This window comes from Tyto alba, unplaced genomic scaffold, assembly GCF_018691265.1.
Source record: "Tyto alba isolate M040663 unplaced genomic scaffold, T.alba_DEE_v4.0 Super-Scaffold_42, whole genome shotgun sequence".
Classification (NCBI taxonomy): Eukaryota; Metazoa; Chordata; class Aves; order Strigiformes; family Tytonidae; genus Tyto; species Tyto alba.
In genome coordinates this window covers 6,053,559-6,071,581 of record NW_024881318.1, presented here as the reverse complement: position 1 = coordinate 6,071,581, position 18,023 = coordinate 6,053,559, and the positions used below count along the sequence as shown (strand labels likewise).

The following is an 18,023-nucleotide window of genomic DNA, read 5'->3' as shown; positions in this document are numbered from 1 at the left end:
TTTCACTATTAAACATGCAGAAAACTTAAGTGACACAACACTGAACCTCAGTCTACTCTGCAAATTCATCTATAAAACAACACTGGAAGCATATCGCAAAAATAGTTATTTCTATACATGTTTCCGCAAGTATTTCTTCCTCTCCATCATAACCGATAAGCAAGATAAACAGTTTTAAAAGCTGTAAGGTTCCACCACAAAAGAAAAAAGTTCAATTCCCCATGTGGAAGACTATTATCAAACTGTACTGTTTCCAAAGAGCGTATGTGGCACAATAAATATGAATGGGCCCTTCATGATAATTAAAGATGGGACAACTGGACCTTCTACTTCCAAACTGCAGCTCTGCATTGCATGGCAAGCATCTGTGTGATGCTCTGGATTCCCTGAAACTGGTATCAAGACTTCAGTGAACTTCAGTTCTGTGCTAATTTCCATCATGTTCATTTAATCACACATTCTGCCAAGCAATGACTTACTTGCACCTTGTAAGACACTGAAGTACTGCACAATTGGATCCTGGATGGCAGAAGACTAATGAGTTGTAATGATGACACCCCTCCCCCCCGAAAATGACAGAATTACCATGATGGTTATGTCTTACAGGTCAGCAGAGACACAAAAAGCAGTCAAGGGAAGAGGAAACTATCTTGTCCAAAGTTGAACTTTTAAGAGTAGCATATATTTAGATATTAAAAACCTTTTCAAGCCAGATCAGCAATTACCAGTGCTATTCTTAAGGAGTCCTGTGCTGTGATATGCAGAGCAGAGGATAACACGGCGCAACCACTCTGCTTCATGAGAGAACACCCTGAGACAGAGTGAACCCCTCCACAACTCACATTGATCCAATCTATCTCAAAATAAAGTTGTGAGTCCGCCCATCTGGGAAGTCTCCATAACCCATGAGCTCAGGCTCCAAACATTTCTAATGGCATGCAGGGCATTCAACTGCTCATGCCAGATGGGGGACAAGGGTATTACTGTCCCATCAGGTGCCCACTCAAAATCCCCAGCAGGTTCAACCAGGCTTAAACCTAGTTCAATGGTATTTCCACGTTGGAAACAGCTGATATCAGCCTAAAACCTCACCTCCATATGTTACACACAGTCAAAAACAGGCAAGCCCACATGGAGTACTCCTCTTCCTGTTGATACAGATAAAGCAACATCTTAATATGTCTGACTACAACTACCCACAATGCATAGTAACAAAGGATGCTTTATACCTTTTAAAAAATTAACTTTGTTATATTTACATTACTAAGTCATACCAGCAAATGGACATTTGCTACTAATATTCTCTTTTCCCTTATCTTAACAATTGTTGTCTCCCCTTTTGTCACAGCCTTTCCTACTAATTGCAATGACACCTCCCAATTTTGGAATGGTTGATCAGCTTATAAGCTTCCCTACAGCTAATCTAGGTCAACAAGCTACTAATAGGGCCAGCATATGTTTCTTTTATTTGACACGATCGAGATCTTTATAAATTGCTTCTGTTTCCCAACAAAAGACACTCCACAGATTCAGGACCCTCTGTATATATAAGTAGTAGCAGTGACACAATGAAGGATCAAGAGAGTAAGAAAGATCTGCAAATAAACTGGTGTGTCTCTGCCTTGTGAACACCTCATGAAAGGGCAAGCCAAAGCCACCCAAGGTTGACCACTTGACACAAAAATCTCTCCAGGTATCCTGCTGTGCACCACACAACTTCTACTCCTTAGAGTCCACAGATTAAAATCAGTTCAGACTCAGTGGCTTGGAACTGTTTGATCTTCCATTCCCACTGTGTCCTCTTTCAAACACGGCCTGAACATGAAAATATCAAGAAGGCTCTTTTTCTGAGAAGCTGTTAGTTTTCACTCTACTTGGAACACCTAATAAAAATGGGATTATCACTTTTGTAACATACTGCACTGCATGGGGGGTAAAAAATCTCATTATAAAGCAGTTTCTCATAAATAGAATATCATTTTATAGCCAGGTTAAATAATCAAAGTTATCTCCTCTAAACTAAAATGCTACAAAAGTATTTCAAAGTTAAGAAGTATTAAAAGCAAAATGTCTTTGAGGTTTTTAATTCTGATTTTTGAGGCAATGTCAACCACTCAATTCTGTGGCTTTCAATACAGAAGAGAATTTATTGCTAAAAATCTAAGGCATACGCACATGGTAAATGCCAGCAAAGCAAAGGACAGGAGAAAAAAAAAATCAAAACAAATACTTCAAAGTAACAAATTAATCACTCAGAGTACTATATGGCAATGCAAGTTTGATAGGATGAACAGGTCACTTGCTACTGCTTTAAAGCAAACATAGAAAATCAAACACGTTGCCTGAATTACAGATAAATCAACTGAAGTCGAATCCAAAGAAAGATGCTTTTTCCCCACTTATTTCAGTAACATGATGTCTGCATGAAAATATTTGGGGACAAGAATTGCCGGAAGCCACTATTTGTATCAATAGGTCACCCCAAAGTACCAAATCAGAGCCCAGGGCTGCATGGCATCCTGCATGCTCATGGTCCACACCATAAGCACTGTCAGTGAAATCAAACATAAGCCTAATGCTAAAAATCCCTATTTGTTAGAAAACTGAGAAAATCATCACACTGTTGCAATAACTTTCATTAACGTAGTTTAATTCTAGCATAACTACAATCCACATGTGATGCAAAAGGAGGAGAAATTACCTACTATTCTTGAACAGCTGAGACTGGAGATATTTACATTACATTATCAGAAATTAGGGATTTGTGACTATGCTTATCCCAATAGCTACAGAGACAGATATTACTAGTTCTGTGAAACTGTTTATTACCCTCAAATCCTTTTTTTCTTTTCTTTTGGTTATAAAAAGGAAGCAGCAAACTGATGCTCAGAGGTTTCCGTATTTAACAGCTCTGGCCACAGGACGTTAATTCCAAGAACACCTTTCAGAGCTTGATCTTCTATTATTATATAATTTGACTTGTGAAGTCTCTTGATGTACACTGGTGGGAGAGCAGAAGCAGCCTCTTTTCTGTAGGGTTTGCTATTCTGTAGGGTTTGCTATTAAACTGAGATTTAATTTAGTGGTGCAATTAAGATTTGAAGATTTGAACCCAGAATATAAAAGGCTTGTCTGCTGATTGTTCATACGGTGGCATTAAAGCCTACCTGAAGTCCCAGCTCCCTGTGTGCATGGTACAATGCAAACCTGCCTGTTTCAAAGCACCCTCAGAGCCACGCAGCTCTAAGCTACAGAAATCCATTGTTACAACCGTACCAACAGAGAAGCAATAAAGGAAGCAGGAACCAGTTTTCATATTTTGTGTTAATAAAGCTCTACGCTGACTATTATGCTATAACTCTTATCACTGACACCTTGTATTATGTTACTTTATGATTACTGAAAACTGAAAGCTGACATTTCCAAAATAAGGTTTCATAGGGTCAAAGGGCTCCACCCCTAAATTCAGAACAATTTTAGGAGATTTCCTAGCTGAAAAATGGCTCTAATTTAACACCATTCATTCCCTTGCTGTAAGAAAGAAACCAGAAAGATTAATTTAATAGAGATACTGCATACCCTACTATTTTTTTTTGTTCAATTCACACGTCTCATTTCAAGTTTGAAATGTCTACTATGCTAAATTTTTACCATTTAAAAAATCACAATTTCTATATGAGAAGCAATTCTTCTGTTCCTATACTTATCAAATAAAAATTAAAAACAAACGGGAATTAGAAACCAAACAGTTTTGAAGCATTCATGTAGCAATCTTTCTTTTTTCCCCCCAAGTTTTTCTCTTTAAGAAGTGCTTTTGATTTGCATAACTCAATTTCACTGGTTTTCTGCACCAACTGTCCCATCACTATTCTCCAATGAAAGAGGAAGCTGTATGTTAAAGAGCTTCTCAAAAGCACCATGGACATCAAAGGAAAAAAACAGGCAGGAAAGCCAGAATGCTCACAGAATGTAAAGCCATGTGGGAGATAAATTTGTTTATCTTCCCATGTGAGCAGTCTAATGAGTTTTGAGCCAGCAATTACATCTCATTATTGGCACTGTTAAAAAATTATATTAAGCAATCGGTAAATTCTAATTTCACCACATTCACACACTAAAAATTTCAGATTTTTCAGTTGAATGTGGCCCCTAATAAGCAGGTCAGATGACACACGTCTTGCTGCTGCACAAACATTTTTCTTCTTTGTTGAACTCACATACTGGACTATCTGAATAAACAAATGGCTGGCCAACTCAAAATGTCTTCTGCTATATCCAGAGAAATGTATGTTGAAGAAAGTTTAGGTTTAAAAACACTTCACCAATACATACATATAAAATAAATAAAAAAATATTTTCAACAAAAACTTGTAGACCAGGAAAAAAAGGCCACGGTAACAGACATAATTAACACATGTGTTACAGAGTCATCATCATTCTGACAAACACAGCAACCTGTGAAAAATTTGATTAGTTTCCTCCTTATCCCTAATTTACAAAAGCAACAACTGACATAATTCCATCTTCTTTGCTCTAGAATAACATGCTTTCTTTTAAGGACAATATAATACAAAAAATTACAATAGTAGCAATCTGATTACTTACAGCCTCTAAAAAGGTAGGCAGGAAAAATAGTATGTCATACACTCCATTAAATAACATAGGAGATATTAAAAAGATGTGCATTTCTATAAAGATGACTGAAGAAGGAAAACATTGCAAGAGAAATTTAACCACTGTATTAAGGGATACTGTGAACTAACCAAAATTCAAATTCACAAATTCAGGATATTTATACTGTAAGCAAGGCCCACTCTTGGATAAGCAGTGAACTCTGTTCTGCGGACAAGCCAGTTTCCATTTCTGCAAACCCAAGCACTCAAGAATTATACCAGTCCCCAAGAACAAGGCACACACTTAAATGATTTAAGCTTGTGTGCTAAAATAGAAAAAAAGATCGACAGCAAATGTTTTTATAATTCACTTTTTAACCTGGAGTTACTGTTTTAATCACAAAAGTTTTACAGTACTTTGACAATTTTACGTAAAACAATTAAGGCCATCATTGACAAAATGGCTGAGAGACTTGAAATCATTAGACTCTGGAGGCACATTACTCCATATTTTAAAAAAAACACAGCTACATTGTTTCATACGCAGGCATATAAAACACATGGCTACATGCATCTATTATCAACATTCAGAGACTTCTTTAGGAAAAAGTCAAGTTAAAAGAGAAGTTATGAGAAACATTTTCTCCTCATGCCATACGTATTTTTCACTCTCAGTAGCATTAACTAGACCAAACTTTTTTCTCATCCAGCATGAAATTTATTGATCAAAGCCACTTGCAGCTGCTAAGTACTTAATAATTAATAAATACACTGCAGTAACAATATATTACTACAGAAACTCACCAATTTAAAGACAATTTCTAATGCAGCATAATCTTAAACTGAGTTTAAAAAGTGCAGTCTAAAGCAACATCATGTACTCTTATTCTTAAAGACCTGTCATAAATATTTTCACTCAGAAGAATCCTGTCAGACTCCTACAAGAGGAAACTGTAGCAGAAAAATTAAATTACTAGCATAGGAAACTGTGAAATAAATGGTTTGGCTGGGGAGGTGAAAGTTCTCAAATGCAGCAGCACATATCAGAATGGACAGGAATTTTTCCTGGTAGCTTACGAGGCATAACTGACCCTACAAAATGATGAAGACTTTGTTAGGGTGGAAAGGAAAAGAAGGGCTTGAGCCTCACCTCAGATGAGAGAAGGCAGACTGGGGGAACCACAGCATTGCAGTCAGCCTTTACAAGCGTGGACATTTAAGCACACTACTTACAAGTGTATTTAAAAGACAGGGAAAAAAACAAAACAAAACGAAACACAAACCAAACCAACACTGAGCTACTCCAGTGCCCAGCATCATGCTCCAGGATACCGTACAGCACAACAGCTTTAAGACTGGCTGACCAGTGATAACCAGGGTCACTATCTCTGCTTCTTCTGGACAGGAACAGCATCAGTACGGCCGGCTGCACATCTCATGCTTTGTTCTCCTAACAGTTATAGCAGGGCTACGGTAATACTCAAGTACAACACACTGCATTCTACAGCATGTACACATTAAAGTCTTCAAGATCTATCCCTTTTAAGCACACATTTTTTCCCAATTCCACCTGACTCCTATGAGCATCAGGAGGATGACAGAAACCTCCTTCTTCATGTCATTCCCTGAATCCCACTGAACTCTCTACCATAGCCAAAGAAATCAATAAAATATGACATTGATGTAATTACATGCTGCCTTTTGATACTTAAGTTCCTCAAGTCATGTAACAGAGAGAAGTGCAACTAATACAGTGTTCTTAGCAGCTCACACAGTTCTGCATGTGAATAGCTGTGGTGATAGTGTAGATTATAAGGAAAACTGGGGAGTGCATCTAGCCCCAAAAAGTCATTTAATGGTAAATGCGCATGTCTAATTAGTGAGGTGTATGGCAACCTCTAGTGGTATATGCCTGCTTAAAAAACAGCAAACATTCCAATATATGAAGCCATAGGAAAAGCATCTGCCTTAAGTAATCAGTCATCATCTGGTCACTAGTTTTATTAGAATGACATGGTGATGAGATGTCAGAATACAGCTGTTGAGGGAGAGACTCTCCTCTTCATTTCCAAGCGTCACACATACGAGTGCAGGCAGGCTAGCTGTAGAAAAGCTGAATGTCAGGAAAGCTGTTTCCAAATAGGTTAAAGGAATTGATGCCAACTGACTTGCCGTTTTCAGTGCCAAATCGAATACCTGCACTAATACACCAGTTGTTTTTTGGTAATTGTACCTGTAGACTAGAAACCAAGCAAAGGAAAAACCCTACCCTGATTGCAGGTATGCAACACTCCACATGCCTATGCTTTGCTGCTTAGAGACTATACAGCCATCTCTGGTAGTCATTTTTGACAATAATTACATCAACACACATTTTATTTTATTTTTTTATAATAGTCTACCAATATAATTTAATGATACTACAAATGTCAGCACTCCACAAATACCAGAGAGACACAGTACAACGCAATATCACCCCTTGGCACTATATTGATAAAATAGCTCTGTGTAATTAAAAACAAACGAGGGCTAACGGCGGATAGAGAAGGGAAGGATCTCAAAATCAGAGCAGCCTACAATAGAGGACATCCAACATTAATTGAATACTGCCCTGGATCTTATTATAAAACATCTATTACATCTATTTTTACCTCCAGCAGCTGTTTGTGATAGATTTATACAAATCTGTCAATTTTCATGCTTGCTAGAATGTGATACAAATTACCCAACATTATGAAGTTGTATTTTACTGAGCTCTTAAGTACACTACATTGAATATTCCCAGCTAATTCCTTCATAGAAAATAGTCTTCAGAATTTAAAACAATTGTCAGTCTCTGCTCAGAACAGGATTAGGAAAAAGCCTGCATGTAAATGGAATTACTTCTCACATTAAGGATGGAATCATTAGAGCATCTGGTGAAGCTTAAATTATGACTGTCTACTCGGTGGTACTACTAAGCAGATTTTAAGTTAAGTGTTTCACAGCAACTTAATTTCAAAACCCATGCCCTGAAATACTTTATGCAATATAAAGTACCATCTTCTTTTCAGACTTTTCCTTCACAGAAAGAACTTTTTCATTATGGATACTGTGGCTTCTTCTCTCACAGATGATTGTACTCTAACGTTAGAAACAGAAGAGGAATTAAAATATAAATATTATGCTTTGGCATCATGGAGCAAGTTGGGTCCATCAGTGTTGGCTAAACTTAGTAACAGTGGCTAACAGACTCCATGTTGGGAAAACAAAGGACAATCTATGCCTCAAAACATCAATCTCTTATGAAATATATGTGTTCATAAATATTTATGCCCATTGCTTTTCTTGGTAACTGAAATTTCATAACAAAACTGTGTATCTTGAGAGGAAATCAGGTTAAAATGCTTCCTTTATGGTGCTTAAGCCTGCCAGGGATCCCAAGGCTGTAAAGCTCCTGAGAAGAAATTGCTACCATGCTAGCAGAAAAGTCTTATAGAAGACAGGCTGCCCCTGGAACTGATTCCTCCCTCCAGCCTGCCCATGTCCTAGCCCTACAGGGCATTTTACAACAGATTTTAATATATTTTTATAGTAGGGTCTTTTGATTTGTAAGCAATCATGATGATAGTGACAAATTAAATTCCAATGCTGGTGGCTATTTTTGCCTATTGTCCTGTTTTCTACTTGCAAAATAAGATCTTTGGTCAACATTACACATAAAAATTGAAGGAAAAAAAAAAAACAAAACAAAACCAAAAACATATTCCCTATCCCTCCTTTTGTTTTTCTGGTTCTATTTTAAATTTGAATTCACCTTCTTCATTACAATTTCAACACTATACTAATACGGAGAGTCTGGCTACAACAAGGTAGAAGCTTAAAAATAACAGCATGGAATATCTTTGGGCTATGCAAGAATATAATATTACATAGGATATAATATACATCATATTGCCTTTTTGGTTTCCTTATCGGTTGATGTGTAGGTTCATTTTCTCTACCAATCCTCTCATCATTTCCAGCCAGAAAAACACAGCTCTCATCCTGCTGCCACTTCGTGGTTCGGATGACCATCATCCTGCTCAGACTGCTATCCTACCAGACTACCATCTCTACAATTCTCCAAATGCACTGAGGTCTCAGGCTAAATCATGGAATTACAGAATCATTTAGGTTGGAAAAGACCTTTCAGATCAAGTCCAACTGCTAACCTCACGCTGCCAAGTCCGCCACTAAACCATGTCCCTAAGCACCACACCTACATGTCTTCTGAATACCTCCAGGGCTGGTGACTCCACCACTTCCCTGGGCAGCCTCTTCCAGTGCTTGACAAAGCTTTAGCTTCCACCCATCCCCAAAGATTACAAGATTACTTAAGCGTTAACTTCAAGCACAGTCTCGCTGTTCATATGCAGGCAAAATTCTCAATCTGATTGCTGAACAATTAGACAGTACAATTCCCTGTGCATCTGAACTGTGGTTGGTTATAACTTGTAATACTGCTCTGCTCAGATCCCACGTGAAGTCTCTCTAACAGCGATACACAAACCAGCCAAGAATAGCCACTAAGAGCTTCTGTATATAGAAGAACTAAGAGTTTAGTATATGCCAGTACTATGTGTTTGCTCTACGATTTCTCCTTCTGTCATTTTTCAAGTGTGGCTTTGTTAGTCCTTCACACAATAAAAGATAATTTGACAGACAACGTCAATGTGACAGGAGATTTTTTTCCCTGTTTTCTGTCATTCATTCCTTTTGCCTCCTTTCCGCATGCATCAGTATTAAGCAACAAGTCTGTCTGCCTTCAATAAGAATATCAGCACAGTTATTTCACAACTAAAACTAAGCAGCAATGTTAACATTGCATTGTAACTATGCATGCCTACAGAGATGATGAATAAGGCACCCAAACATGCAAGAGAATTTCTGGGTGTTGCACAGCCTTCCTTGGGTCTTGATATGGATCATATACTTCAGGGAGTCAGTCTGCCTTAGAAGAGTCATTACACATGGTGAAAACCTCATGTGAGAAGGCTGGAAAAGGACGGTGTAGAGAGCGGCCTCACAGCACACACCTCCTTTTGTGTTTCTGAGTTTAAAGGTTGAGATGAGATATGTGTGCAAAGGTACTGAGGTTGCTTGTTCTCTACTGATGGCTGTCACCTCTTCTGATAGGCCAGCAGACCACACACCTAGCCATTGCATAACCCAATTAATTCAAAATCGTCCAGATGAGCTTACTTTGAACCATGAGTTTAAATTCTAAACAGCAGATATCCATAAACTCAGACCATTTTGACAAAAGCCACACAGAAATACACATGCAGTTAGATTCAGCCGGGCAGGGTGCTGGGCCATCTTGTGTAGATCAGACTTTTGCCAAGAAAGGTTAGACCAAATGATCCTTGAGGTCCCTTCCAACCTGGTATAAGATTTCTGAGTGGTGATAACAGCTGGCTGTAACGGGACTAGCAAAACAACCTCTTCCTGGCCCAAATATAACCAGAGGAACACATTTTCCTTTGGTCTGCAGAAACAGCAGTCGAATAAAATGGAACAAAATCAAAAACTGGAAACATGGGAAAAAGCTCTGAAATGGAAAACGAAGTATCACAGTTAAAACCAGGCCACTTTTTTTCAAGGTAGCATATCTCACACCACACCAGGATTTATGATTTCAGAGGCCAACACTTACAAATGCTTGGAAAACTCAGACTCCATGTCTATGATTTGAGAAATGAAGAGAGCAGGTATTTAAGACAATGTCTGTGATACGTAACAGAAAAATAGCTCCAATTCAAATTCTCAACGCTCATTATCACTGCCAAAGGCATGAAGAGGGCAAGTATGAAGTAGGGAAAAGGCAATGGCAGAATGTATTCATCCTGGTTACTTGTCCATTACTTTCACAACCCACCATTTCCAAAGGAGAAGGGGTTCAGAGAGAATGAAATCCTAAAGAGCAGTGGTTTCAGAACAAGATGTATCTCTTGTTAACCCAGTCCTTTACAAAGTGTACAGGCACGCAATTATCATTTACTTAGCTTTGGCACACCGTCTATACTTGACAAGTACTTTAACAGTTCATTTCAGATCACATTAACACGGACCTTCCCGGTTTCCCTTGGGATGGGGAGCAGGGCTGCCTGCCAAGATGAGGATGATGCCTGATGCAGGATTACCCGCCTTTACAAAGTGGTCTGCAGCACAGATACAAACTAAGAAGGGCCGATTTCAGTATCTGCTTCTTTAAAGTTATGGCCTTGTTTTAGAACCAGAGCAGATACTGACTATTTATTACTATACAGGCTAATAAACTTCATCAGTTGAAAAGCACAGGTGTAGGTTTTATTGCATGTATTTGCAGGGCTCCATCACAAAATGATGATTACATTATATCTGATTTAACTAATAGATCTTTTGCTAAATATGCAGGAAGAAGTAAAGCAAGTTGAAAATCCAGTCTGCATGGTACTTGAGAACCACCATTCAGTGCATTTTTATAACAACATGATACATGACTGAAAAAAAAAAGCATAATTCATACAAATCCCTGAAAACTTTCCAGTTTGAAAGCAGCTACTGAGCTGTTCTGTTAAGAAAATCATAAGTCAGATGCTTCTCAGACAGAGAAACTAATATTTTTTGTGTATTCAGAACAGATTCAAGTATAAAGCAAATACGATTTATTCTGGGATTATTTAGTTATTCAGTTATTGTTTCAGCTATTTAGTTCATCTGTATCTATTAAGGCATATAAAAATCACGTTTCTCTACTCCCAAGTTTCAGCAAAGATGAGTTTCAAGAGAAGTCTTCATATTTACCTGATGATCCTCTGAGCAGCATACTGATGAAGTGAGCGGAACTGTGCTGACATATTTGCCAAGGCCGCCAGACAATTTGTATGAAGGTATTTGTCCTGTCAGAAAGAAGAAAGAAAAAAACAACATCAGATTGTCCTTTTGGTATACACTAACATCAACTGCAGGAATCATTCAAAAGACTGAGTAATATGAGTTGTTTTTAAGGACATGGTCAAAAGCATACAGCAGAAATGCAAAGTGTATATATTTGGCAGTGTTTTAAATATGTTTTCTTAAAATCTAAGGCTTACAAAAGAGTGATTCTTTCATACAGATTTCAGAGTGTGTATGTATACACACGTGTATTTGTATATGTCTTCATATCTTTAGTAATGTTGATTTACAATGACATCATAAATGCAACAAATACTGAAAGACATTTTCCTCCTCTTCCTTCCTCTCTCTCCTTTTTGTAGTCTTACCCTGAAATTTTCTACTTCATAACTCATCTCCCTATTAACTCTTTCCAAGTAGTCTATATATCCCACAACTATAGCCATACAGTACTTCAGAGATCTGGTCACCTCGATAGCATCCCTGAAGCCATTTTACCAGATAAGCATTTAAATGATGGCCCTATCAACCTCAAGGATTTTCACAGAACCAAACTCATCCACTTATCCAGTCCAACAGGGATTTATTTTCCTGTTCACATCTAAAACACGCATTTACATAACATAATGTAACAAATTCCAAATCCTATAAATATACATCAAGAATGTCCTCGTTTCTTCCAATTCTTTTGATCATAAAAATGAACTCCTTAAGCTTTCTAATTTAAAATATATTTAAATATTATTTTGCTACTTTTTCATATAGAAATTTCCATGGCTTCAACTGTTGAAGATATTAAAAAGTGTATGATACTGTGCTTATACGTCTGAGATAAGGTATAGAATCAAATACTTGAAAAATGAACAAAACCAATCTGATAGGAGGCTATAAAGTTGAAGCAGTTTTGCTTTGCCAGAGCTCAAAAAGGTTTTATGGCCCAGTAACTGTCCTACTTCATAAAAACACTAACAATAAACAGAGGTGAAATTCCCACTTCTGAGTAACTGAACAAACAATTTATAAGGAATCATCTCTTCTCACCAACCTAAGAAATTTCTCCTTCTCATGTGAAGATGAGTAGTTCAGTGCCTGAATCACAGGCTTCAGAGAAACCTACTCAGTGAATTGAGTAATACGGAGATGGTGCTGTAAATTCAGAACTACTTAATATTGTGCTTAGTTAATATGGCTGATCGTCCCATTCCTTCCCTCCTGTAAATTCAGATGCCAGCTGGTTGCAACAGAATGAAGAAAGTCCCACACCCTGTTTGAAACTGGATTTATGCTGTTGAAGTTAGAAATCCACACTACATGCATAAGTACTACACGTCACTCTTACCCTTGTCCGTGTCATGTTGTACTGGATGGTTCTTATCACGACTAGTATCAGGAGACTCCCGAGTGAGATCTCTGTTAAGACACGCTCAGCATACCAAGTGATATTTTTTAATATCTGAAAAAAAGAACATTTAAAAAAAATATTTCAATACCTAAAAAAAAGAAAAAATTCTTCAGCACAAAGGTCTGAATAAGAACATAAAAAGTTGTCTGGACCCTTGCATTCCTTAAGGTAGGTAAATTAGCTTTCAGCCTCAAAGGTGACCAAAACCTACTGTATTCTAAAACAAGAATTAAAAAAAAAAAAAAAAGTATGAAAAGAAAGAAAGAAAAAAAAAAAAAGACAGACCTCTGCAGTAGCATCACCTTGCAGATCTCTTCAACTTTATCATAAGTCATGTGGAAACACACTACATGTAGAACGGTGATTAAAATTCGCAGTTCCCTAATTTCTATGCCATGTCCCACAACACTCCTGTATTCTTTTTGATCTTACCCTTTACACTTGTCAGAAGCCTCCCATTCCACCCTAGCCACCTGAATCATGTTCCCAGTTCCTGCCCATTTTCCCTCATTACAAGTTTGGCAAAAGGCAGCACGTACAAGCTCCGACTGATCGACAAGAATGTACATGCGGAAGGTCGCAGAGCAGATCAACAGGTTAACTGTTGCCTTCACACTGGAGCCTTGCTCTCGCCAGATGAGGTCTCTTCCCTTAACGAGTTAGAGAAAGTCATCAGCTAGGGTAAGAGCTTCGTATTTTTCATTGCTCTCCACTATCAGGGTGGATTAACTTTACTGTCATTTCTGAATTTGCAGAAGGAGAATCAATCTACTCTCTCAGACCACTCAGCCAACCAACCTGGAGTGACGCAGCAAACATATGCACACAAAAAAACCCGCCTTAACAGACTGGCAAAAATGAGTCAAGAAAATGTGCCCTGAAACCATGGAGAAGATCCTCTATAATTCCATGGTTATTCTGTGTCAAAACAAAAATTCGAATAGCAAGGACTATTGCACACAAAGTCGTAATTGTGTATAACTTTGATATATTTAGTACATTTCATTGAAACTTCATATTCAGATGTCTTAAAAAAAATCCAAACTCCACAAACCTCACAGATCAAATTCATCCATTAACCTCTTCTCTTAAAAAGTTCTATGAAAACACGTTTCTGAATATATCACTTCTTTCCACCTCATCTTCAGATGAGTGAAAAGAATTGCTGCCCCTCATTTTACATCATTTCTGATTTTAGAATGCCCTCTTTCCTTCCACTAACAAGCTTGCTCAGCAAAAACTCTTTCTTTAAAAGAGAGAGGATGAAGAATTAGAAACCAATCTCTTATGAGAAGATATGGAGAGCTGGCCACTAATAACTTGCAGAAGGCAAAGGGCAAATTCTGGGTTCTACTTCAAGCTGCTGTTGAGTTTAGAGTATTTACTTTCTGCCTAAGATACATGCATTTACATAAACCATGATGGAAAGAATCATAATTTTATTTGTGAAAAAGAAGGGGTATTTGGAAAGAAAATTAAAATAATAAATAAATATATATATTAAAAAATATAAATATTTATATATATAAATATAGTGAAATTCTGAAATATTTTAAAATATCGAAGTGTTATACCATAGCATCATCCCTTCATTTGGTAACGCAGGAGTTGTCCACAACCCAACACTGCCACAGAGAACTGATTCTACAACTGAAATTAAGAACACTGGTTTTACTCACACATTCAGGTAACCTGAAGAAATGGACAATCAACACATAGGTCATTAGATCTTATTATTTATTGTTAAAGGTGCAAAACACTACTCGTCTCATGAATGGTAATGGCAAAGGGTTACTTTGTTTCTCTGATAATCAGGTCTTTACTTCACAAACAATTGTATGTCATGCTTTTAATGATGTAATCACTTGGTTGCTAATCACTAAAAGAGCACAGAAATGGAATCCAGAACAGTCATCCTGTATTTGTAATTTCCATAATACTAAATTTGTCATTTGAAATTCTGTACGTTATAAATTTAAGGGAATCAGTAATTACGGCAATGCACATCGTTCAGCTCATCAAAAGCAATATATTAAGCAATCTTTTTCTCTTTGACTATATTTGAGAAGGAAACAGGAGTCTGAGAGCTATTTTACTAACAGTTTCTTCCATTCGGCTCAGAGCCTGGATCTGCGCTAACCCTTCTGATTTATAGATCCACTTAGGTTGGAAAAGACCTTTCAGATCATTGAGTCTAACCGTTAACTTCACACTGCCACGTCCACCACTAAACCATGTTCCCAGGCACCACATCTACACATCTTTTAAATACCTCCAGGGCTGGTGACTCCACCACTTCCCCGCAGAGCCTGTTCCAGTGCTTGACAACCCTTTTGGTGAAGAAATTTTTCCTAATACCCAATCTAAACCTCCCCTGGCTCAACTTGAGGCCGTTTCCCCTTGTCCTATCCCCTGTCACCAGGGAGAAGAGACCGACCCCCCTGGCTCCAGCCCCCTTTCAGGCAGTTGTAGAGAGCCATCAGGTCTCCCCTCAGCCGCCTCCTCTCCAGGCTGAACCCCCCCAGGTCCCTCAGCCGCTCGTGACAGAACTTGTGCTCCAGACCCCTCACCAGCTCCGTTGCCCTTCTCCGGACACGCTCCTGCACCTCAGTGTCTGTCTTGTGGCGAGGGGCCCAAAGCTGAACCCAGTATTGGAGCTGCGGCCTCCCCGGTGCCGAGTACAGGGGCACGATCCCTGCCCCAGGCCTGCTGGCCACACTACTGCTGACACCAGCCAGCATGGCTTTCATACAGTGGAGTATCAGTAAGGTATATGGGAGTCCTGTAAGAATATTAACAGCACAGTTGTCATTGCAGATGACAACTTGTTTTCAAACAGAACACATTTCTTTGGAGAGAAAACAAAAAATTCTATTATAAAAAGAACACTTTGACTAGAAAGTTCTTATTCTCTCATTCTAATTATCTTCCTGACCTTTGTTTCTCTTCCATCAGTCTGCTTTGGTGTCGAATTTTCCCCATGCTCCCTGAGGTTGGGTTTGGAATATCACCAATATAATCAGCCAACAGACCACTGTTGACCAAACCTTCCGAATGAGTTGCAATAAGGCAGTTTGATGGATTTTACAGCACGTCTATTGCCGAATTTCTTTTCTAGTCAGCAGTATTAATTTCTGCAGTAAAACACATACACAGACCACATGCCTCCCACAAAGCCCCATAAACAAAGCAATTGATTTATATTACAGTATGTGAAGCATCAAAGATTTTGAGTGCTATGCTGTTTTGAGAACCTTCCCATAGGCACTCAAATATCACAGTCATGCAAGTTGTATTAGCATTGAGAATGGAGAGGTTAGAATATAATTGATTTATATTACCTTCTCTGAAATACATACTCAAAAAGCCCTGTAATTCTGCTTAATTTTATCCATCAACTTTTGCCCTTAAAATCCCAAACATGCATGTCACAGGCCCTCTTTGCTTTAAGGGTTTCTTTTCATTATCAGTTGGGATCAAGTCCTCCCTCCCTTCCACACATGCTCCCTCTTAGACCTTTAAAAGCACTTTTATCACCTACAAACACAAAGCAATGTAAGACATATCCATTCAAAGTCAAATTCATAGCACAATGACAACACAGACCTTTGAGAAACACATGCAACAGTTCCTCTCTCAGCAAACCTTGCATTCATGACAGAACTGTATGTGATTAATCTGAAACACTCAAACCAGCAGAATTAAAAGAAAAAAAATGTATTTATTTTTTTTTTAAAGGAAGCATTCTCACAGGACTCCTCCTTTGGTGCAGAAAAGCAACCAACACCTTCATATAACTGATTTTCTTGGCTTCTCTCAGCTTGATGCCCCCTGTAAGTGCCTGGCTGCTCAGGCCACCCACTGAGGCCCTTGGGTTTTTTTCCAACGCAAATCACCCCAAGATGAGCTCTGCAACAGGTACTGTGGCTTTTCCCAGCATTTGTGATAGGAGTATTGCTGGCAAAAATCAGGGTATTATTTAACACAAGGCACTGCGGGATATTATATTTCCATTAATATTGTGTAGGATCCTACCGTAAGTAATATTTAATAGTCAAAACACATTTTACACACACATTTTATCAAAACTCTTAGTCAACAGACTCTAAATAGACTCTAAAACCCAAGTGGAAAAAAAGAATCCTATGAAGCTGATTCTAGACAAAAGTAATACTCTTAAGTATTACCTTTAAAATGCCTTTTGGGGGGGTGGGGGGGGCTTGTCTTTTTTTTTTTTTTTAAAACACTTCCTAACCTCCCAGGCTCTGCAAATTCCATGTGCACATACATTTCTATAATTTACCTCTCACCCTCATTCTCAACTCTGTGTCTCTTGAAGCTTCTTCACAGTACAAGAGACATATGAAATAGCACCCTAATTATGATTCTATTTCTCTCCTTCCCCATTTTACTCCTAGCATACCTAAAAGCCTCCCTTTCAGTAAGTATTTCAGGGAAGATTGCATTTGCCTATGCTAAAAGATCTTAGTGCTTTTTTGATAAACCTCCTTAAAAAAGAGGAACCTCCTAGAAGGATTCTTACCCATTTACACTTTGAAAATCATGCATACAAAAGCCTATGCAACAAGAGGTACATCCCAAATATCATTACAGACTAGATATTCTAAACTGAAAAAAAAAAGATATAGCCACTAAAGACATTTAGTAGGCTCAGGAAAGCCACCAGCAACCCAGTTTGAGATACAGAAGTCATTTCTGTACCATATCTGAAGACACAAAAGTTCAGATCATTAAAATCTGGAGGTGGCGGGGGGGGGGAAGGTATCTCTGTTATCACATGCTACCTAGTTTTAGACTTTTGTTAGCATTTTCCTATTTATCACAAGGGACCTAAAGCGAAGCCAATGACTATAACATGTAGACGGCAAAATCACTGTTCAGTACCAGTGCAGTGCTGGCTAAGGTGACCAACACCCCCATCAAGTGAGGCTCAAGTATGACAATTTCTGGTAAACAGCTTTTGCTAAAATCAGAATACAGGGAAGAGGGAATGACTCGAGAGGTATTTAAAGGAAGAATGGTCAAGGCTGAGGAACAAATAAGAAACATGAAATCACTACAAGAAAGTTTACCACATATAGCAGGAT

At 38.2% G+C, this 18,023-nt stretch overlaps 1 protein-coding gene across 3 annotated transcripts in view; it reads right to left on the bottom strand.

The window, feature by feature from the left end:
* Positions 1 to 18,023, bottom strand: part of DYM (dymeclin) — a 222,122-nt gene that overhangs the window by 103,395 nt on the left and 100,704 nt on the right. For all 3 annotated transcript variants that reach the window (XM_042804566.1, XM_042804565.1, XM_033011164.2), the window contains exons 12-13: positions 12,853 to 12,966; positions 11,421 to 11,515 (exon numbers count right to left, since the gene is read on the bottom strand). In XM_042804566.1, the coding sequence (XP_042660500.1) occupies positions 11,421 to 11,515; positions 12,853 to 12,966 (209 nt within the window). The remainder of the gene's footprint in view (positions 1 to 11,420; positions 11,516 to 12,852; positions 12,967 to 18,023) is intronic.